Here is a 25,201-nt window from a genome sequence, read left to right as displayed (position 1 = left end):
TGCGGGCAGTAGTCGGAGGACACCCTGAACTGGTTGACAGCCAACCGCAGGGCACATAGAGATGAGCAACCACTCACACTGACAATAACAAACACACATACATCAAGCACTTAAGGGAATTTTGTACTAAACTATTTCCACCTTTAAATATCCGGTTTTTCCTCTATATTTCTTTTTTCAGCAGTGGGGAGAGGCTAAATGGGGAGCCTGATGTGTTTGACGAACGTTAGCTAGCGTCATGCAAATGAGCATGTGCAAGTATGTTTCAATACTAAGCAAGATTGTTATTTCAGGGCACTACTCTAACTTTTGCACTGGTTATTCAGCTTGAATTTAGGCCTTGTCTACACATAACCAGGCTTATTTAAATGCATAGTCCTCACCCCCAGTCATGTGTAAAAAACCTCAGACATTTATCACCCATTTGCAAGAACCCCAGCTACGTGTAGACCAGGAGTCACCAACCTTTTGAAACTGAGAGCTGAGACTTCTTTGGTACTGACTAATGTGCCAAAGTTTATGTGAAGATACCGATCATCTTAATGTTTTTTCACAATAATTAAGGAACAACTGTAGTAAATATGCAAATCAAATGTAATATGTAATGTAAATGTAATACATGTCTAATTGTTTGTATAATTCATAGAAAACGACCAATGCTCTATCTCTTGTAAACTATTTGCTTAACAGGCTTGCAGGCTACTAAAGTGATCTTTGGGGGGATACCTGGTGCCCGCAGGCACCAGGTTGGTGACCCCTGGAGTAGACTATGCCTTAGTTGCACACTTTCTTGAGGGGGTATACAGCATGACCATATTTGCTGATGTGTAGTCTCAATTTGCAGCAACCCGAGTGAGGATACGCAGCTAAAGAAAATGGAGAGATGGATGGATTTTACTGTAACAAGCAGTGGCTGGCAAAACAGATAAATTGCTCGATTTAACTTTAAAAGTGATCATTTCATCGTTTTTTTTTTTTTTTTTTTGTGATGAGGTCACCCAGACACATACGATTCAGGTGGAAGGCAGGCTCCGAAGGCCTCCTTCCCAGATCACAGGCCAACTTCAAATGGCCACCCGGTTGAGGTCTGCATGCAGTTCTTCATAGATGTACAGTACTTTGCATGCCTTGACCTGCTGTTGGACTCAAGCAAGTTAAGTGTCTTCTCCTATGTCAAGAAGGATCAGCGCACTTCTTGTGCATGGCACTTCAAGGGAATGAGAAGAACCGATTCGTCAGATGTGTTCACGCCCTCAACACTAAAAAATGTTTAGTTTTGTTTTCCTAAATGCGCCATAGTACACAAGTCTGCAAAACTACATAACTTAGTCTAGCTTGACCATGCAGTGTATTAGACCACACCTTATGCCAGGCTTGATGAGTTAAAATTCTCCAAAACGCTTTGGTTCAGGTCTTCATTTCCTAGTTAAATATAGATTTCACAGTTCAATATTTGCATGCCTGATTTTTTCCATTTTTTTATGATTGAACTGTACAGAAATTGTGATTATGTCACTTTCCACAGCTTGTCTTGATCCTGCTACAACTTCTGTCCTGTTGAACAACCTACTGTATATAGCCCGCAACAACAGAAACAGGAAATGGCACAGCTGTCGATGTCAACACAAATAGTGAATGTTTACAGACGCTGAAACACACTGGAGAGCTTAGTGGTGGATGAACACAAGTACGCTCGCACGGACTCCATCGCTGCTGTGAGCATCAGATAAGGGAAGAAATAACAAAAAACGGACTGTATCCGCCACTGCGTTAACATAAACTTTGTTTGATGTGAGCGGTTCATTCTTTTTATTGTTCCTGTGTTCAAATGACAGGTCGTTTTTTTTTCTTCCCAGAGCAAATAAACTGCACAAAGAAGGGTTTGATGTCCCGAAATGCGATCTGTATTTCTTTGCATTGTCTCCACTTCCTAGCGTGGCTTCTTGAAAGGTCAGCAGGAGGAGAGAGGAAAAAAAAGGCCATTTGATAACTACAGAAGGACCTTTTGGCTTTTATTACGCCGTCTTTCATCTGCTTTGAAACAAAGCATGGCATGCTCTTGCAAAAGAAATTGATCACCTCCATTTTCATTAAAACTAACTTCAAAGCAAGGTCAATGAGCAGGCATCCTTAAAAGGAATTGCTGATTTGAGGCACGCAACACCAAGCAGAAGTAGAAATTGCACAGTACTCATGATACAATATTGCAGTACTTTTCCAATGACACATATAGCATCGCAAATAAAGCAAAATAATTCATATATTAGAAAAAAATATTGACAGTGGAAGAGTAACTCTATGTATATGCACTTTACAAATAGTTTTACAAGTAATAACACATTTATGGGTCAAAAAAATATGTATAAATATATATATATATATATATATATATATATATATATATATATATATATATATATATATATATATATATATATATATATATATATATATATATATATATATATAATGGGGGGGGGGGGGGGGGGGGCAACTTGGAGAGTTGGCAGAAATTGACCTAAGTATTTGTCCTCTTTTGACCCATTATTGGGTAATTTTAAATTGTTTACAGTGTGACTATTCCAATATTTGACCAACATTACAAACGAGATCTTGAAACAGCTTTTGTAGGATAATTGAAATAGTGCAATGGAACAAAAATGTACAATTAGGGTGGGAATGTTAGAAGAACTCATGATCCAATTTCATCCAGTTTTTCAAACAGTAGGTATAGGATCATAAGAAATTATTTGTACAGTACTTGGAGATGTAATACTGTGTAGTGGAAAAAAAAACTGCTTGATAGGGATGGTAATTGCATAAGATTGTTTTGGGTTTTTTCACTCTTCCTAAAGTACCATTTATGGCATTATGGTTGTTTGTCTCTGTGTGCCCTGCAATTGACTGGCAACCAGTTGAGGGCGTCCCCTGCCTACTGCCTGAAGTCAACTAGGATAGACATTATCAGCCCTGCGACCCTTGTGAGGATAAGTGGCTATAGGAATGGATGGAATGGAATAATAATAATAATAATAATAATAATAATAATAATAATAATAATAATAATATTAATAATAATAATAATATGTTGTTGTTGTTGTTGTTGTTGTTGTGTCAATGAGTAACTCTTTTACATGAGCATAATAAAAACTCATGGGGGGGGGGGGGGGGGGGGGGAATGCCATAAACTGTGACAATAACAATCCTTGATTGAAATGTACAAATAACTAACTCATAGAATATGAACAATATGATGCAAAATATCTATCTTTCCAAACATAATGTACAATACATGACAATATCTAGCGTACAGGAAGAGGCAAAGGGAAAACAATGAATGAGCAAAAATGTCATTGAGTGTCCTAAAATTTTCTTAACAAGTCAAAGCTTTCCTGCAGTGTGACATTAGACATCAAAAATACTGATAATTAAATTGGATTTAAAATGTATTGTAAGCGATTAGGTACATGCATTTCCACACTCAATTTTCCATTTATGACCACCACAACTTCAACTCTATTTTTCTGACAGTAACCTTGGGAGATACTTAAGACCCACTCGCCTGCAAAAAATGTTTTTGATATGCTTGTGTCATTTAATCATCAGCGTTCTGCCACCAAGACTGTGTGGGACAATTTTGCAGGATATTAACTCCCGGCTAAAGCCCGCCTTGTATCATTTGCCGGGCCCAGTCAAGCGGCGTTCCCAGGAGGTATCTTGCTCTCCTCGACACTCGTAAGCGATCCAAGCCCGACTGGGCACAATACACAGGTAGAATGAGCCATAAAATGATAAAGGAATGAGCCAATGGCAGATTTAAATTAAGTCTTTCACTGACGAGCAGTGAGAGAGATGAAAAAAATAATAATAATATAATAAAATAAATAAAGAATATATACAGTATATATATATATATATATATATATATATATATATATATATATATATATATATATATATATATATATATATATAATATATATATATATATATATATATATATATATATATATATATATATATATATATATATATATAGTGTGTGTGTGTTTGTGTGCGTGTGTGCGTGCGTGCGTGTGTGTGTGTGTGTGTGTGTGTGTGTGTGTGTGTGTAAAAAAAACAAAACATAAAAAATATGTGTCTGTGACCACATTAAAGGAAACAAAGAGGAACACTAAACACAAGCCGACCCAAAAATGATTGGAATTTGACCAAATAACCTTTAGGGACCCTAGGGAAAATTAATGATTAATTTATCAGTTTCTCAAAAGTACAAACATTTCAAAGGCACAGCTTTGTGGCTGTAGGTCATGCTCAAAGACAGCATCATAATCCTTTATTTTTTCTTAGACAGCAAAACTACGTGGTTATGGGTGAATCAACTGCGCCTCTGCTGGTTGCTGGCATGCACTGCACTCAAATGCAATTCCAAGACAATTATTCAATCACTTCAACACAATTTTCATCAACAGTAATTCAGTGGTTCCTCAAAAGTTTGCATTTATTTTTTACCACAATAGTGTATCTTAGTTTATTTATTTGTAGTCATGGCAGACAGTGGCAGGCAAAGCAATGCGGATTTTTGACCGTTTACCTGGTTTATTTCTTTTCTCTAATGTGTCATGGAGAAAATCTTTTTGAAAAATGTCAGGAAAATTGTTTAATTTTTGAGATTCTAGAGTAGCTTTTTCCTTTATCGTTTTTCATTTGTAGAAAAAAAAGCTACTTTGCAGTGATCCACGTGGATATCTCACATTGCTTAATGGAGTAACATGTTTTTTTTCCACAACACAGATGATGTGATTTTATCCAAACTAACTATATGAAGAGAAAAACGAGTTTCAAAACAGAGTCCATCCCTCAGACTAAACGCCACACATACTCAAGCACAGTATACAATGCACATAAGAAAGAAAGCAGAGGCAAGTGATGAAAAGCCATACAAAGAAGTAGGTCAGCCTCTCATAATTGTCAATCATGCAATAAATGTGTGAGCACCACAAATGAATACAGCATTGGGAATGAGACAAAGCGTATTGGCATGCTATGTCAGCTTGACTCAATTCATCCTGCTTTTCACACAAGCCCGTTCACATGTGAACTCTCTCTCTCCCTCTATCTATCTTTCTCTCACTTGTTTCTTTCACACTACCTCGACCGCTCGCGCGCTGCAAATGTGTGAGTCGCACAGGGGTTAATGTATGTGGACGCGTCGTCCCAGCCCAGGGCCAATTTATTACCATGAGCCGCGTTTATTTCCATAGAGGAGGCGTCGCGCCGTATTATTTGCCTCACCGCAATGGAGTGACCACAAAAAGTTACTCTCCTGTCGCTCCAGGCTTGAAAGCAGCCGTGCGGACACGTCTTGCTGATTTGGAGATGAGATGAACTTAACTGTTTGAATTTAAACAGGGCTTAAAGCATTGGAACACAGGTCTATTACAAATTTAGGAAGAAAAAAATATTGACATTACATTAAGATCTTGCTCTGCACTGGGAGTAGAGAAAAGCATTAAAAAAATTGGTCAGAAGTTACAATTGTTTCTAAAAAAAACATACAATGCACAATAATCGGGCCAAGCAAGCCCTACCTGTGATAACAAACAAACAAACAAAAAGCTGCCTGTAAATGTGCTACAAGCTATGAATCCAAAACAGTCATCTTATTTCAAAACTATCATGCATAACCTCAAAAAATAAAAATAAAAAAAAAGTATTCAAATTACTTGATTCAAACAAACTGGCAAAGATGCTCTATTATGACCCATTGTAATTGGTTGACATAGGTCATTTTAAAAATGATCTTTTTAAACCATTTAAGTGGTACAGAAAAGGAATCGATGATGAATTAAACATAATGGCATTTAAAGTTTTTAACTATGTTTCTATTTCTATAGCCACTTATCCTGACAACGAACCCAGGCTTGCTGCTGCCTATCCCAGCAAACGTCCGGTAGTTGACGGGAGACACTCTGAACCAGTTGGTAGCCAATTGCAGAGCACACAGAGACATGCAACCATTCATGCACCCAATCACACCTAAGGACAATTTAATTTAAAGTCCCCAATACACCTGCCATGCATGTTTTTGGAGTGTGGGAAGAAGCTGGGGTGCCCAAAGAGGACCCACACGGGCTCCTGGAGAACATGCAAACTCCCCACAAAAAGGCGGGAGCGAGGTGGATTTGAACTTGGGTCACTGAATTGTGAGGTGGACATGCGTACCACTGCTACACCGAGCCACCAAATTTTTAACTAAATACTGTAAGTGCAACATTTTCCATAAGCAATCACAATTAATCCAATTTTTTAACAAATATTGTCAACAACGGCAGCTTGGTGGCGCAGTGACACTACAAAAATCAAAAATTTGGTGCAAGATTTACCACTCATGTCCACAGCTAGCTGACAAAACCGGTGCATTTGATACAGGGTTGAAAACTTTCAGTCATCCTTTATTTGACAAGTATGAAACAAGCACTTAGAAGTAGCGTGACTTATGGCTAACAAATAAGCTAATCGAGAATCAATAGCTAATTGTCCCTCTTTCTAGGGGACAAAACAAAATACAGGAACAACACCAGCTCGATCTAATTGTTTTCTTCTTGCCTTTGATAAAGGCAAGCACGCATGTCTCATGTGTTCCTATTCTGAGGATATTTGTTTGTTTACTGAAGCAGCTTGGACTATGCAAACCATATCTGATAGAGTTACAAAATGTTTCAAGGATGCAGGCTGGCTGTGCGCTGCCGATGTGAAAGCGACATTCCGAAGTACTTTGAAAACGACTGAAAGGGTGTGTACCAAATACTATGTCCTAGTACTCATTTGAGTAACCCACAAAAAAGTTATGTGCACCACTGACAATACATATTCTATAATGTGATCGTAAACAGAGCTGGTGTTAGCACAAATAAGTGGTAGCTGAAAGAATTGGCTTGCGATGGAAAATTAAAACACTTGCGGATGATTTAATTTGCCCGGTGTCCTTGCTGGTACATCAGTTTTATAGACCGCAGAAAGTAAGTGATTAAGGTTGACAATTTTCTTACGTTCATGTAGAACCAAAATGGTTAAAGAAGATGTATTTTAGGGTCACTTTCACTTTCTTCTAAGTTGTTGCTTCAAACAGTCACCACTTTCACGAGAATTGAGCCGACTTTTTGCTGCACTCCTGGCAGTCGTCCACAATCGTCCCAAAGCGCAGTTGCTCCTTGACACCTGCGAAGGTTATGAGTTGGCTATCAATAACAGCGGGTCAACGCATCTTCATCCAACAACGACACTCCGAGCCTTCTTTCTGCACTTCGCGTCTTCTGTTCAGCCGGATTAACCATGGGAGTCGTTTTATTGGCCACACCGCTCTTGTTTGTCCCCCACGCCGACTCAAATGTCAGCATCTCCCTGACGTTTCCTCAAAATCGCCCGCGCCGCCACTTTGCTACGGCGCCTGGCTATTATTACCTTCCTCTTAAAAAGTGACAGGTGATGTCCTCTGAGACAAGCGCTGCGTCAAACCGAGGTGTTGTTGGGCCAATGGGATTGCGAGGGGCAGACCTCTGTGAACTTAATGTGCTTTGATGCTACACCAGAAGTCTACTGCTATAATGCATGACAAAGTACTGAGGCACGCCTTTCATTCAAAGAAGATGAGTTCCACCTATAGTACTGTTAGCATCGCTGTCATTTACACAGAGTTGTTATGGTTGAGTTTGGAGTGTAATGTGGTGATCTGGAATAATCAATCGTTTAGCCAAAGTGTTTTTCCTCTAATTTGGTTAATCATAAGTGCAGTGCATTTTTAAGTGATTGTTCGTTTAATAGGTTTTCACTCCACACAGGATGGTCCGTCAGTGTAGTACCAGGTTGTGCCAAAACATACATGGCGTCTACTGGAACAGATACAGAGGAATTAAGAGTAAGAGAGGCAGAGAAGGCTGCCAACTATACAGTACACTATACTCCAGAAATAATTATTGTTTCAGCAAGAGAATATGTGCCTGTAAGGAGGACTGGATGAGATAAAAAAATAAAACCTCCAATATTTTTTCACCTCTGATTTCAGCTATAACTTTTTACATGAAGTTTTTTTTTATTTGTTTGTTTGTTTAGTTTTGTTTTTTGCCAATTTTAAAGTATTTTAAAAAAATAGAAGGACTGGATTGTGGAAACAAATGTTTTCATTAAATGAAAAATGTGAACATTAAAAATATGTATGTATGTATGTATGTATTTATTTATTTATTTATGTTACTCGACATTATAAACTATTCAATTTAATATCTTTAAAATATTTTTCCTTTAGTGATTTTAGAAAACAGTTTTTCTCTGATTTCAAAATATTTATTTTATTTTTACAATTTAATGTTAATGTGTTTACATGGTGCAATTTATGTTATTTTCATAGTTTTGCAATGGAATAAATAATAATTTTGCAAATGAATAAGATCGGATCAGCCATTCGGGAAATAGCCCAAATTTCCCCGCCACCATGCCATTACCTGTAAATTATATCGAGTGTTGTTTTTTGTGTTGCTGCTCCATATGTGTTTGGCAACAATTGCTTGAAGGTTTTAATTATTGTAACATTTACGCAATCTTTTGATAGCATAGGTTAGCATGAAAAATCAAAACTTTTGGTTTGTTACAGCATTTAGGTATTGGGTGAATATACAATTTGTGATTGTTCTTTTATGTGTAAGTTTTAGAGTAGATTGACAATCAAGTGGGAGTGATAAATGAGCAGTTTGAAGCAAGCACATGGTTCTTCTTATTTGGAGAGATAAGTGAAAATATGAGTGAGAACAAGTGCTATTTTAATAGGGGAATATTTTATTAATTTACCCCCAAGTAATACAGCCTACTTTACAAACTTTATTAGACTATTGCTGATCTTAGTCCCACAACAAAAAGTTTCTGTCCATGCAGTGATGCCCTAAAGTCGGTCCACATTCCAAAGTTATTCCCTCAAAGGTTTTAATACCATGGGTGCTCTTCTCATTAAAACCTAAAACAATGCAATGCCTTATGTTGAAAATTCAAACAGTGTCTCATCTGCTGACTCAACTCGGATACGTGAGATTTAATCCATCACAACACACGCACACACACGCACAGCCACATTACACATAGTGACTGCATCGAGTGTTTGTCTGCTTCAGACTTCCCGTCAAACAGAGTTAAGGTCATTTTTCTTTGGTTGGTCATCACAAGGTATTGACTGAGGGCGAAAGCTTTTGAAGCAGCGTGAAGAATGAGCCGCGAGTCTCGAGTGTCATTAGCTCTGGGGGCTTTTCTCAGCTAGCGCCAGGTAAAGATTAGATAACAATCAGGTCTTTTTTTTTTTTTTTTTTTCAAAATAACAGATTCCACTCTTCAACGCAGGTAGAAGACATAGCAGACCTTAAAGGTGATATTTAACAAAATCATATCATGCTGCTGACTGTTTTTATGTTGTATGGCATTTCATTCAGGTACACTCTTTAAATAGATTCACTTTGTTTTTCAGTTGTTACTAGTTGCAGTGAGGGCTCTATTTTTGCATGAAAACCTAACAAGATGGGATCCATTACCCTGCAGTACATAGAAACGCACACAAACAACACCTTTGACAGCTCAATATGTGTAATTATATACATATACTGTATGCACATATATATATATATATATATATATATATATATATATATATATATATATATATATATATATATATATATATATATATATATATATATATATATATATATATATATATATATAGAGTCCAAGGTGATGGCATCAACATGGAGAAAATACTAACACTGAAGTAATAGTGTGGTGAAAAGATACTGAAGCCGCTCAAGACCATGTCATGACCATGTCATAAAGGTACAGGTCACACCAACAACTGCTGTGCATGTTAGACTTATGGCTTTTACTTTTCCTCATTAAATCCAAACACTAAAATTGAGTTAGGTTCTGCATTTTGTATAGTCAAATGTCCTAAACTATATTTGTATGATCCTGAGGAGCAGCTGCTTCAAATCTCAAAATCTTCCAAGTCATTCTTGCTGTAATAAGCTGACATTATTAAAGCTGAGTTGCTTGTTTGGAGTAGAGAGCTGAAGAAAGCAACTCTTGAGGAACAACATATGTGTGTTTGTGCAGGAGAAGATTCATCCCTGATAGCCGCCGTGAAAGAAAGAAAAAAAGAAAACAAGTGGAGGAAATTTGTGGAATCCCATCTGAGATGGCCTCCCTGATGGATTCCTTTTCCTGTCAACTCAGACGAGAAATGAAGCCGAAGAAAATTAACTCCTGATACGGCCACGCTGAATTAGACAGAAAAGAGGAAGGGGGTGTAGTGTGAGAGCAAACGAGACACTTTTTAAGGATTCCATCCTTGTCATTTTCAATTTTCTGCTCTTTTGGACATGCTTGTATTCAGACTCTTCAACATCTCTTCGCCATATCAATCCTAATTAGACAATCTGGGCCCCGCCAAGGATGGGAAGCAGCTTATTTGCATAATTTAATCATAAATACTCAGTGATACATATTTCCAAATGCATTTGTACAATTATCTTTTCATCCTTAGGGCAAAAAAAAAGCATTAATATGATTAGGCAATACTTTTCCAAAAAGGGAAAATACGTTTTTTTTTTTTTTTTAACTCCAGCTTAAGGCTATATGAAAAATTAATTAAATTCAGAGGAAAATCAATTTCTCCATGTGACCATATTAGACTGTGCCGACCCAGGGCTCATGTTCCTCTTCCCTTTCCTCCAATCAGGAAATCTCATCCACAGCCTCCAACTTGTCAGGAGCATTTAGTGTCCTCACATAGAAGACTCACGCCACGCTCGCTAAACGCATCGTGGAGAGGAAGATGGTGATGGAGGAGGGACTTGATTTGAAACTTTTGTGATTTATATGTGATTCATTGACTATAAATAATCAATAAATAAATCATCAAATAAATCATCTTATGCTTTGTCTCAATTGTGACAGTCTATTAATCAATTGATTATCAAATCATCTTATTTTTTCAAATCATCTAGTTTAGAGACATGTTGTCATTTCAAACTGTCCAATTGCTCAAAAATTTAGCTTGACAACTGGTAGTAAATATCCAATTTCTGTCACAAAAGTGGGCTCCGTTAAATCTAAGCAAAACATTTGCTTTTAATTAGAACAATCAATGACCAAGATGTTTGCCTATTTCCTGATGTTTCTAACCAAACTGGTAACTGAGTAAAAATCAATTTCTGCTCATAGAGTTTATGCAGTCTGTTTGAATGGTGTCAGGTCATTGTTAAATGAAGGCATATGAATATATATTTTTTTAAATTAGATTTATTGATTAGTGAAAAAGAAAGAAAGATGAATCAATGAAACTGCCTGAAGTCAGCTGGATAGGCACAAGCAAGCCTGCGACCCCTGAGAATAAGCGGCAGTAGAAAATGGATGGATGAATTATCAATGAAAACAATTAGCTGTAGCCCTAATTTTATTACACCATATAGAGAATTCGTAACATGAGAATGTTAGAACTTATGGAGCGTAAGGATAGTTTGATACATTTAAGAAAAAATGATGAAATCTTAGGAATAACAAATATTTTTGCCAGAATGAACTTGTAATGCATTTGTGATTAAATAATATGTATAGTAAAATTTGCACCACATAAATTAATATGAGCATGAAATTGGAGCAATGAAAACCAGGGTCATGGTGGCCATTGGGAATTTTGGGATGATTCCTGGGCTGTGACCGATCTGTGTCAGCAGCAAGTCCTGGACCGGATTTTGTTCCTAGCACAGATCTGATTAAAACAACGGTAACTTTTTTGAGCAAAAAAAAAAAAAGTTGTTTTACAATGTGAAGGGAAAAGGTGCAGATTTGCAAGCTGTATCAATGTAAAAAAAAAAACAAAAAAAACAATAATATTAAGACAGTCAAACTGAAATGTTTACAAGAATAAAGTCCTGAAAAATATAGTTATCATTTTTAAAACCACATTTTCTCTTGGTAACACTTAAAGCTCCTTGTGGTAGTCTTTTTTGTCTTTTAATGTATCTGACTTTGGATACAAATAAGAGTGGGATCTGGAGAAGGCAAATGAAGCAATTCTACGTCTTAGCCATGCAAATAGCCCCCAAAGACACAAACGTCGTTAAGACGACGGCAAACAAAGCCTCTCTTAACAAGTCAACTCTACGGTCCCTTCACTCAAAACAATGCTGGGATTTTGGGAGGGAGGAGGTTATCTTGCACTTGTTCCAACTGGATGAATGTCAAGTTAATAAAGCTCTTCTGATTTTTCAAGGAGACTATTTGCAAGGGGAATGTAGGATGGGGTGAGGGGGACGGCGCACCTTGCTGCCATCTGCCACCTGCACAGTTGACTTGAGCACATGTACTGTACTGTACCTAATCAAATTTAGCAAAAATCTACTGAAGGATTAGGGAAGATAAATACATCCCAATCTTTTTTAAACAGTCCCAAACAATAAAACTGCAATTTGACTTTCAAGGAAGTGCACGGTTAGATTTTGATTTGAAACAGCATTGTCTACCATTATCGCCCCCCCCCCCCCCTCCTCCCCCACCCCCATCCCTACCCTGTCTAATCAGGCATCTGTCACTCTTGTTTTTGAAGTTATTATCGCCCGGGCTCCCTCTTGGATGCGGTTGCCGAGTGACGGGTATCTCAGCACCCACTCTAACCGGGTAGAAACATTTGAACGGAATCCACAAATCTCCCCTGAGTACGTGTAAACACATTGGCGCCTTGTAAGAAAACAAATATATTTAAGAGAGCTCCACGGTGGAAAGGGAAAAAGGAGGTGGGGCAGGGGGGTTGGTTGGTGGTAGAGGGTGCAGATCACACTGAGCGCTGTGCAAAATAATTACCGTCACTTCCAGATGTGTGTACGCGTGTGTGTAAGCTTAAACATGCTTGAAAGGTGCACAAACGAGCCAGGGTGACGGGCTGCTTGGAAAACGCTGCCAATGATGTGCTTTTGTTCAAAGGGGGTGTAAAAAAGTGAAAAAACATCTCCTTTAATGTTTGTAATATTATATATCTGATTTGAAATGGGTCTCTTTTAAAGTGGTTTGTTGCTATTATTAAAATGTGTTGTTGCGCATCCTCGCTAAATCAGTCTAAAAAATGCGTGGAAAAACTAACACTTATATTAGGAGAGAGAGTTGTAACATTATGAAAACATTGACATTTTTGAAAAGAAAGTTTTCTGGAAAAAATTAGTTTAACAAAAAAACAAAGCCATACTATGAGAAACATGTCTTAACAATATGAGGACAACCGTTTTAACATGAAATGGGGGTCCCACCTGTCTCAAAGCGCTGTGGGGAAATAAGTGTCAAAAAGGTGCATTTGTTGAAAAGGTTGAGTGAAAAAAGTGCATTTTTGAAGGGCTGGCAACCCTTGACAGGTTTCATCTGATCCGTTAGATCAGGGGTCACCAACACAGACCCACAGGTCTGCCACCAAGGTCCATTTGATTAGCCCGGAGACCTGTTGTAATAATTCTTCATCAGTAATAGGAATTTGTGATTTCCTAACAATGTCATAGAAGTGATCATTTAAGGTTCATAATAATAAGCTTATTTCAATTTTATGTTTTCCTCCATAATCACTGACCTCCAATTGACTGAACATGGCTGTCTTTAATTCAATAAAAAAGTACTAATAACATCATTTAGGCTTTTTTAGAGAATTGGTTCTTTCAGAAGTATCAAACAGGTAACTTGTCATATACATCAGTATCCAAGCTCTCAGTTTTAAAACAGTATAAGACAAAAACATAATTATAGGGAAAAATGTATTGAAATGTATTTTTACCAAAAAACTGTGAAATTGCAAGTAATTGTCATAAATTGTCATAAGATGAGGAACCCTAAATATGACAGTAATGTAAATAATTGCAGATAAGATTGTGGCGGTATATTCGAAGCAAATATTTAAAAGAAGAATATGTTAAGAGTTATTTTGTATTCCTGTGAAATTATATAAAAAAGAAAGATAATTTTATAGGATTATTTAATTATAATAAAAATTAATTGAATTTTGAAAAAATCCCAAAGGAAAAAAAAAAAGAACAGTTCAGCATTAGAAGAAAATATTAATTTAAGATATTCACAGAAATAAAGCTGCACCTATAAAAATCATAATTTTGCTTTTCTGTGAATAAACTCACAACATCACAGTTGACTCTCGGTCTATTTAAGTGGATCTTCCTTCCCTAGTTGCATGACGGTGTCTGGGGTGCTTAACCTTCAGGGTGAGTGAGGCGGGATCATGATTGTCAATTAACTGCAACATTGCTGTGCCTTTCTCAGCAACAGCAGACCAATGAGAGATATGCGATATCTTTCGGCCCGCCAAACAGCTCGCCACCCCACCGCCACCTCCTCCTATGTTATAATAACCTTTCAGAGAGTTCAAGTGTCACACGGCAATAAGAACCTTTTTCCATCCCACCGCGGGGAAAATGAAAAGGAAAACAAGTAGCTGGAACAGAGGGGCTCCTGGAGGGCCGCTCGTAATGTAAGGGAGATTACTGAACCTAGATCTGTGTGTGTGTGTGTGTGTGTGTGTGTGTGTGTGTGTGTGTGTGTGTGTGTGTGTGTGTGTGTGTGTGTGTGTGTGTGTGCGTGTGTGCGTGTGTGTGTGGTCAGGAAAGGAGAGGCAGCACAGGAGAGCCCTTAAGAAAATCAAGGGGTCAACAATGGCTATATTCCGAAAGATTAACAATAATTACAAAGTACAAAAACACAGTGTACCTCAAAGGCACATGATGGAAAACCACATCTAAGTCACCACAAAAAATAAACAAAATTGCCCTCTGTCAAAGCCAAAAAAAGAGTTAATTTTTAAACCAAACCATATCTGTTCACACGGTGGCTACGAACGTAGGCTTCCAATTGTAATACAATTACTACCCCCCCAAATATTTCTTGGTACACCTTAAACATCAACTACTAGCTGATGCCTATTTTCTCTGCAAGCGCCACCTAGTGGTATCAGCCATAATGTTGCAACTGCTATTTAATACAATTAATTTTTTCAAGACACTTTTCCCAGTATTTTGGCACCAAAAAACAATAAATTCATCTGTATTAAAATATACAAAATCATTGTTTTAATATATACATGGTCTTTTGGTTTTATAGGTTAGGCTCAGGCCAAAACACCATAAAATGAAGTATGTGTTTGACATAATAATATTATCACTAATATTGATTCCTATATTGTTAACCAACGTGTTTGTATTTTCTTTTAACTGCATCAAAGGTTGACAGATTTTTTTGCTGTGGTAATGGATTTTAACTCAACACATTTTGGCAACCTTCATGGAACAGCCAACAGGTTTTTCCCAGGGGGATACTTAGTGTGCAGCATTTATTTACCATATTGAGAGTTTATTGACATAGGGTACCTCTTTTTTTTTTTTAACTCATGCTGCCTTGTCTGTCAACAGAAAGCAATTCATTAGCTTCTCTGCAAACCCGAACACAAAATTAAACGTCGCAGTCCAAAGAAGAGCACGTACACTTACATGTTTTAACTGTCTTTTTTTTTTTTTTTTTTACAAACACCTTGTTCATATCTTAAATTGTAAAAGATGGCTATTACCATTATTTTTTTTTTCATTGGCCACAATGTCCACAAAAGCTGCAACAGGGTCAGCATCGTGAGTTGAGTAAATCCAAACGATTTCTAAGAGGCAACAACCAGTGATGGCACAATGTTGAGCAGTGTTGTTTAAGCACAATAGACAAGCGGGGGTGAACGAAGGGGGGCTTAATAGCCGCATGTGAAATAGTGCCCACCCCATTGTACACCATACACAAGTATTATTCACCTCATTGTTGCGTCAATAAAGAAGAGCAGGAATGATGGTGGAGCGAGACCATTTCCAGAGGATACTTTTTTTTTTTTTTTTTTTTTAATCTGACGGGTGGGAAAAAAAAGGGGATGGGGGCGGGCAGCCTGTTTACACAAACTGACCGTCTTGTCAGCGACCGTTCAATCACACACTAACACACCCACACACGCACACACATCCCCGGCAAATAAAATCATTGTAAGCAACAGAAGCCTTTTATCCAGCAGATGCCTCTCGCACGTGATGTAATTCTCCAAATGGGACGAGCGGGTGGACGGACACCGGGGCGGGCAGGCCTCTTCTTGACTGATTGATTTGGAGCCCGGCACCGACCCGCAGGACCTGGCGGCTTTCACAGACAATTACAGCGCTGTGTCCGTGTGCCCCGTAATAGCTCGGCACTTTAGCGTCATTAAAGCGGCGCGAGGCACTGCATTATCCTTTAACCCTCCCACCAATCCACCAAAACGACACGGGCAAATGCGCACCTAGCCATTGACATGAAGAGGAGTTCTGCTATGTCACCACACAGGAAGTGGATGACATATGTGTCAAGATTTACCCATTTTTGCTTTCATTGTTCAGTAATATCTAATAAGTGTACAGGAGGGGAAAACCTTGGCAACCAAAGGCCCCAGGGAGCGTATACAGAAATAGCTATGAAGGCCTAATTTAAACTATAAATGTATGACGATAGATGACCACAACATATGCCATAGGGCTTTCTGCCAAATGTTAGTGACTGCATATTGCAGCCATCTATTGAAAAGCATGGCATCTATATGCAGAATTCTCAAAGACGAAGCCGGTCGAAACATCTGACCACATATGCACATAAAAAAACATCTCTTGACTGTCATGATTTTCAATACATTTAGTACGTATGGAATATGATTAAAAAAGGCCATCCAACTTTACTATATCCTATCAAAACAAATGCACTATCAAACAATGTTTTCATTCACTGATATAAAATGCGCAAATGTGGCAATGAGTGGTTCAAGTAGTTTACATCTTTTTAGCTGACTAAGTGAGTAAGTGGTTATGACTATTCCGCCACGTTCCCATCATATTTGCATTCCCCGCTCGTCTCCGTGGATACTGTTAGGAGGGGATCAATACAGAATCAATCACAGTGACAGGTGAGACGGTCAGTCTGACCAGCGTGTGTGTGAGAGGGAGACAGAAATAATCAAGCATCGATCCAGGCCTTTTAATCATGCCGTATTAAAACATATGAAGATTCCAAAATATTTAGGTTGCTAAAATTGAGTGATGTATTAATTCCCTCGCCTGTGTGTGTACGTGAGTATGTCGATGAATATGTGTCGTTGAGTTTTCTACAAATGGAGGCTGTTTAATTGAGGCTCGTTAATCTCCCATCATAATTCCTGTCTACTTGGTACATTTGTGATTATAATTATGGAGTGGAACGGCAGTCAATAAAAAAATATATTTGTATTTTTTTTTTACATTTGATGTGAAAATGTAGTGTCTCTGGAAAAAAAAATAGTGTACATCAATACATGCATAAAATATTCTGATTGCTAATTTGAGGAAGAAGAGGCTCATTCAGTAAATTGAATTGTCACATTTAAAGTCCCGCTAGGGACAAAGTTTATAAATGGCAGCGTTGAAAGCTCGACGTGCCATTGAGCAAATCACTGTCCCAAAATCCTAAGCACTGTTTGTGTGCCCCTTTTATCTCTGACTGCTCCCCTTGCTTTCCTGTGACTGCTTTAGTTCTAATTAGTGTGTTGAACAAAATGAATAAATATTCAAGTAAATTTAAATTCTCATTGGCGGATTAGAATCAGAGTAAAGTATTAAGTGCAATTTAATTCATCCAGGACGTGACCTTGTTACAACGTAACTTTGATTTCAACTTTTTTCTGACTGACCCCATGGGTCAAAAAACTTTAAGTAAGCTGCCAACTAACTTTTGCGGCCACAGTAGCAAAAGTAGCACCGAAGCAGAATCCCGTGCGCGGACCACAGTCGACCCCTCCCCGCCCCTCTCTCTCCCTCAACTGCTTTCACTTACCTGGCGTTGGTACAGTCGTTGTAGAGCGTCTCGAAGTCTTTCCTGGAGATGAGCTTGCATCGGTTGACGCCGGGCTGGATGGCGCCGAGCCCGCGGAGGATTCGGACCTGCTCCACGTTGCACACCACCGGCGTGATCTCCAGCCTCTTGAGCTTGGTGTAGACGGTGTGCAGGCCCCCCACCAGGTGCTTGAGGAACAGGTCGAACGCCTGCGGTAGGCAGATGAGCTCGCAGCCGTCCACGGTGAACGAGGCCACCTTAGCCCCGCGCAGCTCCACCATCTTGCACTCGTTGTTCTGCGGGATGTTCTCCACGGGCGACGGCGTGGAGTAGACGGGCTTGCCTGCTCCGGGGATGCCCGCCGGGCTGCCGGCGGCCAGCAGCTCGGAGCGGAAGAGCGCCTGCGCGGCTCCCACGGCGGCCGGCAGAGGAGGCAGCGAAGAGGAGGAGGACGGCGAAGGGGAGGAGGTGGCCGACGGCGGGGACGCGCTGATGCCGGCGCCGCCGGAGATCGCGGCCGGGGGCGGAGGAGGAGGAGGAGGCGGCGGAGGCGGCGGAGGGACCAGGGAAGTCGGCGGGAGGAGAGCAGCCGGGACGGCGGCCATGGTCACCTTACAGCGCTTGCAGGGGAGGGGGGGTTACGGAAGAGTCGCCCAAGTTCAAAGTGTGCGAGCCAGCCTTGCCGAATAAAAGAATCCACTGGAGTTGCGCGGGTGTTTTGTTTTTTTTTTCTTTTCCTATTTCGAGCTCCTCGGATAAGTTGCGTGGAAGTTGGGGCGCCAAAAAAGAAGAAGAAGAACAAGAAGGAGAGACGCGTGAGTAGTGCGTGATGGGGGTAGAGAGGAGGAGGAGGTGGTGGAGGAGGAGGGGGGCAGGACAATGATCAAAGATAGGAGGAGGAATGACAGCAGGAAAATGAGCTGAAAAGTGAAGCTCGGCTCGCTGGATGACTTGTTGTTGTCACACGGTGCGCGAGGGGGTGGAGCTTGGGGACAGTGCAAAAAAAAAAGGGCTTTAGAAGCGAACACACACAAAACGCTCCTATCATGAATACGTTTTTAAACAAGTGCATTAAACGTTTGTTTCCAAACCACGCGAGCCACTGAGGTTTAGTGAACCCACAATAGCCTTTTAGTTATTTATTTGGGGGTAAAACTAACGGCCAAGATAAGGATTCTTCAATTAAAAGTTAAAAGAAAATAAATATTCAAGTCATGAAGTATACATACAGTGGTTCAATACCCAGATGTTGTGTCATACGCACTTCTCAAACATGTTTTAAGGACTTTTGTTTCCGAGAGACGCGCTTACGGACGCGCACGCGCGGAGGCACAAAAAGAGACCGGTAGGATTACATTTGAAAACAAGTGCAGGAAACGCTTAATGTTTTTAAATGTGTTATTTTAATTTGTCATTTTGCATCACAGCCTACAATAAACGTTCTGGAGTGAAAGTTAAAAGATGTAAAGTGACACTTTTACACACAATGCACTGACTCTCGATTTTTATTATTTTAACTGACACGTTGGCGCGCACACACGCATGCACACGCACGCACACAAACACACACACACATAATAAACTGTTTTAATATACCTGAAGAAATTCAGAACCACGGTGCTTTCGACTAAAGTCCAAACTTTTTTTTTTTTTTTTTTTTTCCCAATTGCAGTAGTTGTACAGCTATAGGCCAAAACGGGAGTTTTGGATTAAAACTGAACGTTATCAAGTCGTAATGTAGTCAACGGCATGCAGTACGATTTTATAGCTCCACTAAATCAAGTTCACTCTGAATAACTATCCACACTTTAAACAGTTTTGCATATTCATACACAAATCCATGTTCAGTCCTATCTTGAATACCTGTGTGCTTTTAAAGTGATGGGTGAAAAGTTTGCTTGTTGTTTCAAATCTGCCAGAATGACACTTATTTCTACTCAAGCTGCCTTCTGTTTCTTCATATAGCCTGCATCATGGGTATTCACTTCAAAACCCAGCACATCATATAGTGTATAGCATGCATTATAATTCAGTGTGTTGTCACTAAAATGACACTACATGTACTTTAAACACACATTTACAAAGATAGAGGGTCCTATAATGGGGTTGATTGTGTCATTAAAATAAATGCATGTGACGTTTGCTTCATCTTTCTCTTGAATTCAAACCAGCAGTGTGATTTCTATTGAAGCCACAACAACCTTTTACTCGTTGGGGTTAGAAAGATGGGGTTAGAAACGTGATAATGTATACTATAGTTAAATCCAAATATTTTGCTGTCACCAAATGACATTCAAATTAAAATAAATATGCATTTGCTAGATGACTGTTGACCAATTTTATATATATTTTCAATATGATTAAAATGCTTTTGAACAAGGCATCCTTAAGAGCCCAAAACATAAAATATCAAGTAGCGGCACATATGATTTTTATGTAAAATATATTACTATCTTGGCAATTTAAATTTTAAGCATTTAAAGCTAACCAGGCTTAACCTAACCTCCTTTCCTTTTATCTCATTTTAAAGCTCCACATGGTTTGTTTATATTAAACTTTCTTCCCCTTGCTTGACATGCACACACGAACATGCTAAATTGCTCGAAATAAAACATGCGATTTGCTGAGAAGAGTTACACTCCATTTCCCTTGTTTATAAGTGTTATGACTGCCATAAAACATAGACAACTTGATACATTTTCTTTCACTTTTGTTGGATGGATTTATTCTTTCCTTCAGGCATTTGAATTACAATTAAAGCACTACACACCTCAGCGAGTAGACTTCAGATCACCTGCAATCTATATGAGGATAAACAACCTAGAAAATGGATTGACAGATAAAAGTACTGAAATAAGATCACTATTTATGTTGACATATTATATGTTTCCTTTTAGGGAGTAACAGGAATGAATGTTGTTCTAGATTAGCAGAACAGAGATACCCATTCATTGCTATCCACTGGCTCGTTGTGGTCAGGGTGCACGCTGCTGATTGGAGAAATGGCCGCTTGCCACAATGCCATCTGCCAGTTTTGTCAACCATGCCTTCATTTGCTCTACTGTGTGCTATTCTAGTCATGATTATAAATACACTTTAATATTAGGACACTAAAACTTCATCACATGTGCAGCTTTAAATTGCTTATCACATATTTCAAAGCACATGTCTTAAATTTCTCTTTTAATTGACTTTTGGAGAGTGCTTCCTTATTAGTATTCCCACTGGTGGGGGAAGAGTGAGTTCCCATCCAAAACAATATGGAATATCTGATAGTCTGTTGTATCAGAGTGCTTTAAGATGTGGTTGTGTCATTTCAAAATTATCATTCAAGAAAAGAGGCGGCCTGTAGTGTAAAAATCAATAGCTGCTTAAAATTCATTGCAGTGGCAATCCATTTGCCCTTTATGTTGCTAACCTTTCACTTAAATATGCACCATATTAAGATTTCATTATATACAATGAATGTCACAATAGTTTGCAAGTATTGTTTGCATGGGTTAACAGTGATGCACTACTAATGGTTGGAGGGAAAAAATATTTAACATTTTATGGGAATCATGTGGGATAATATATGAGCCTCTGTATGTTTTAAGTAGGTATTAAACGACGGGATGTTTCAGCCACTGGTGTTTTTTCAACAAAGTGGGTGGGCTGCACATGTATGACCCCACTTATGATAACAGAACCAAAAATGCATCTACATTTAACTCAGTTTGTAAAATAAAAAAAAAGGGAAAGGAAAGGAAAGGGGGGGAAAAAAATCTAAATAAGTCAGTGTTGCACCCAAATGTTAAGAAAACAATTTCTGCTAATCTCTAAATATCAGATCCGTTCAAAGTCAACCTCTATGTCAAAATTCTTCACTAAAATATATATATGCAATGTTCACGTGTTTTTCAAATCCACAAATATACTCACAATTTTCTCAGGTGAGTTTCAGATCCACTAACATATTAACGATATTTACAGTATTTTTCAGATTCGAAAATATATGGAATAATCACATTTTTTCACATGTGTATGTGTTTATTATGCTTACCATTTGTAATTGTTCAATTCCGCTAGTGATTTGTAGGTGTGCGTTCGTATGTCGATAGCAATTACAACAGTTTCAACTTGAGACAAACTTCAGCCTGTAGCAAGATATTCACACACACACTTACCAATTTGGATATTCAGATGTCTTTAAAGACCCATTCCTCTTCCATCCATGAGGAGGCACTGTTGCGCTCTCCAACGAACTTGAACAAGCCGGATCCTCTTTAACGTTGCGAAGGTGGAAAATGAGCTTTTATATGACCTATTATAATTATTTAAAAAAATTTACAAAACTAAACACAACTCAGATGTGTTTTCTTCTAGCTTACACTGCTTTGAAAAGAAGACCTTTTCCTAGTGTTCATTTTTCTTCTTCTATGCCCGTAAAGCAGCAGCAGCCAATAGACGAAGAATGTCTTCCAGGTGAAAACAAAATACAAGGGGTGTATGAATAATTTCAAGCGTCAAAAAATCTAATAGAGACAAAAGATTTATGAACATTGTTTTCTTAACAGACTCCGTAAAGATCTGATATACACGATGGTTAAAACTTTTCAAACATACGTTGTATATGAAGACTAAACCTTTAAAAATCGCCAAAGTAATTGTCTGAACAATTTGGAGAAACATCTCACGTTATTTAATTTTTTAACTGACGTTTGATTTATTTATTTTTTTAGGACAAGGAGTTGCAAAAGCTAGAACATTTCATATTAAAAGCTTTCTGTGATCTCTACCCAAAGTGTTTTTATTCCAGAAGAAACATCACAAATCATTGTCAACGGTGGGCCTGTGAAGCTCTTTGAGACTCTTTGGTAACTGAGTACTATAACAATTACTGTAATTCCAGCAAATAAAAGACATACTTTTTTTTCTCAAAAATGAATGGCAAAATTATGGGTGCACCCTAAAAACAGTAACCTAAAAATTGTATTTTGGTTCTCGAAACCATTCGAGGAAGACTGATCAGCCACATAAACTGAGTTTTGACGGACAGATGTGCATTTTTATATCATCCATGTTCTTAGTTAAAAGAAGCAAGCAAACCGAATCAACATCTGAGTCCAGTTTTTGTTCACACCGGATTCTTAGTAAAATGGAGAAAATCACGTAAAAGTCATGTCCATGGATGGTGTGCAACTTCGGGTATTCATGGCAAAAAAAAAAACAAAAAAACCTCAAACCTCGTCGCGAGGAAAACTAAAAAAAACTGCTTCGGGTGTGTTCAATATATCACTGGCAAGGCGTTCACTGGCCACTCACAATGTGGGAAATCTGAAAAACACATAACACACAGCAAATCTTTAACTTACGGATAAGAACACAAGAAAATATGAAGAATTTACAAAGATGAGATTTATTCTGTTTTGCTATAGTTGTTAAATTGTCGACAAACTGTCGATGCGTGCTTTACGTGGTAACATAGAAAATACCAGAATTTGACCCCCCAAATTAAAATTGTTTCCAATACACAGATGTGTCCTATATTTGGGGAATTATGGTACATTGACTTGAGTTAACACACTTTCACAGTCTTTTCTGCCAGACCTCCTTACACTCCATTCTTCAGGGATCCACCACAGCTCACTCATTAGGGCCATCTTGATGTCATCCACACCTTCACCGGTCTGCTGGGGGGGTGGGGGTTGAATCGGTTGCCCCAGTTCTTCCTAGCCAGGTAATCTTGGATGGTAATGACAACGTGAGCAGGCGTGTTGTCATGGTGATGCATCCACAAGTTGCCCTGCCATACACTTGATTAATTCTTAATACTCGATGATTAGGTTCACAGTTGTGTATGAGTGTAAGAGAAAAAAAAGTAGATGCAAACTTTTTGAAAGTTTATCAACAGCGTCTCTTCTGGTTGTCTCCATTTTTCCTGACTTTGCTATATTATATTATATATTTGATAACAAATATATAAACAAACTAAAATGATCAGTAATGATTGGCAGCATTAATTGGAGGAATTCCTTTTTTTAATTCAATAAAAAAGAATATATGCTAAAATAGTGTCTGCACACACAAATTTCTGAACAAACTAGTGAAAAGGTGTTCAAAGTTAGGTTAAAAAATACTCAAATTAATTTGACTTGATAAGCAGATATGAAAGTGTTGCTGAAATGTAAAATATTACCCCAAAAAGCTTGCCACTCAGCATGGCCTTGAAGCTAGCATAAGTTTGGTCAAACTAATCTCTTATATGAAATAAATTGTATTACTAATATACTGAGCAGTAAGAACGTTTTACATTCTATTAATCTATTAATTAAGAGTTAATCTTTTGAGATGTAGAGCTCAGGAAAAGTTGGGGCAAATTTCAAATTGTGGGTGAGAAAAAACAAACAAGCTATTCTTTTGAAATAGTTTTAAAAGAAGTGTGCAGAGGTTGTGTGAAACAAATGAGTTTGTCAAAAACATAATCAGCGTGTATGATGTATGGCATCAGGCAGGCGTTTGAAAATGTTCGTTGCGTATGATCAATGGCACAGTATATTGTTTCTTGTGATAATTTATTCAGGCCGCAACGCTTTGATAAAACAATGTTGAAAAGCAATTTAAATGGAATTCATTTAAATGTCAATTCTCATGCTTAAGACTTTTCTATAATTGGCTATTTAATTAAAATAATTTTCATAGTCATTAATACGGGCCGAGCGACTTGTAGCGTGCTGACGTGTTTTAATTACATGGTATTAACAAAATTGATATGCTTTAGAAAGCATGGTGAATAAGAAATAATTAGAGCAATCATGCATCATCCTCTTATGGACATTAAGTGTAGCACAATATAATTGATGAACTTGCGGGGGGAGAAGAAAGAAACAGGAGAGATAAATAACTTTAATTGTGCAGCTGTACTGTGCTCGCAACAAAGAATTGTATTATGTTTCATGGCTAATTCATAATCTGCGGCATCACTTAGCTCTCCTTTAACCTACGATTACATGACATTTGAAAGCGGCTGCGATACGGCCCACTCGTTCCAAACGTCCTCTTGCCTCGTCCGAATAAATCTCGCTGGAAAAGGGGGGAGCGTCGCCGTGCGCTTTGAGATCATTGAGATGCTCCGAATAAAGTGACTATTGATCATGAATATTTGTTTTCTTCAAGGTCACAACGCCTTGAACTCATCTATTCTCCTGCAGCATCCAACACAAACATGCCACGCTAGAGGTGAAGGGGACACTTCGCTGGAACAGATGTGTTTTGTGAGATA

At 38.4% G+C, this 25,201-nt stretch overlaps 1 protein-coding gene across 2 annotated transcripts in view; it reads right to left on the bottom strand.

Moving 5' to 3' along the window:
* LOC148423080 (dachshund homolog 1-like) overlaps positions 1-18,842 on the bottom strand; it is a 155,204-nt gene extending 136,362 nt beyond the window's left edge. For both annotated transcript variants that reach the window (XM_088415767.1, XM_088415768.1), the window contains exon 1: positions 17,941-18,842. In XM_088415767.1, coding sequence (XP_088271893.1) covers positions 17,941-18,545 — 605 coding nt within the window. In that variant the 5' untranslated portion in view covers positions 18,546-18,842. The remainder of the gene's footprint in view (positions 1-17,940) is intronic.
* Between the last annotated feature and the right edge of the window lie 6,359 nt (positions 18,843-25,201).

The sequence above is a fragment of the Hippichthys cyanospilos genome, chromosome 5 (genome assembly GCF_059441005.1).
Source record: "Hippichthys cyanospilos isolate Australia breed blue-spotted pipefish chromosome 5, RoL_Hcya_1.0, whole genome shotgun sequence".
Taxonomy (NCBI): Eukaryota; Metazoa; Chordata; class Actinopteri; order Syngnathiformes; family Syngnathidae; genus Hippichthys; species Hippichthys cyanospilos.
This window is presented reverse-complemented; position numbering and strand designations above follow the sequence as displayed.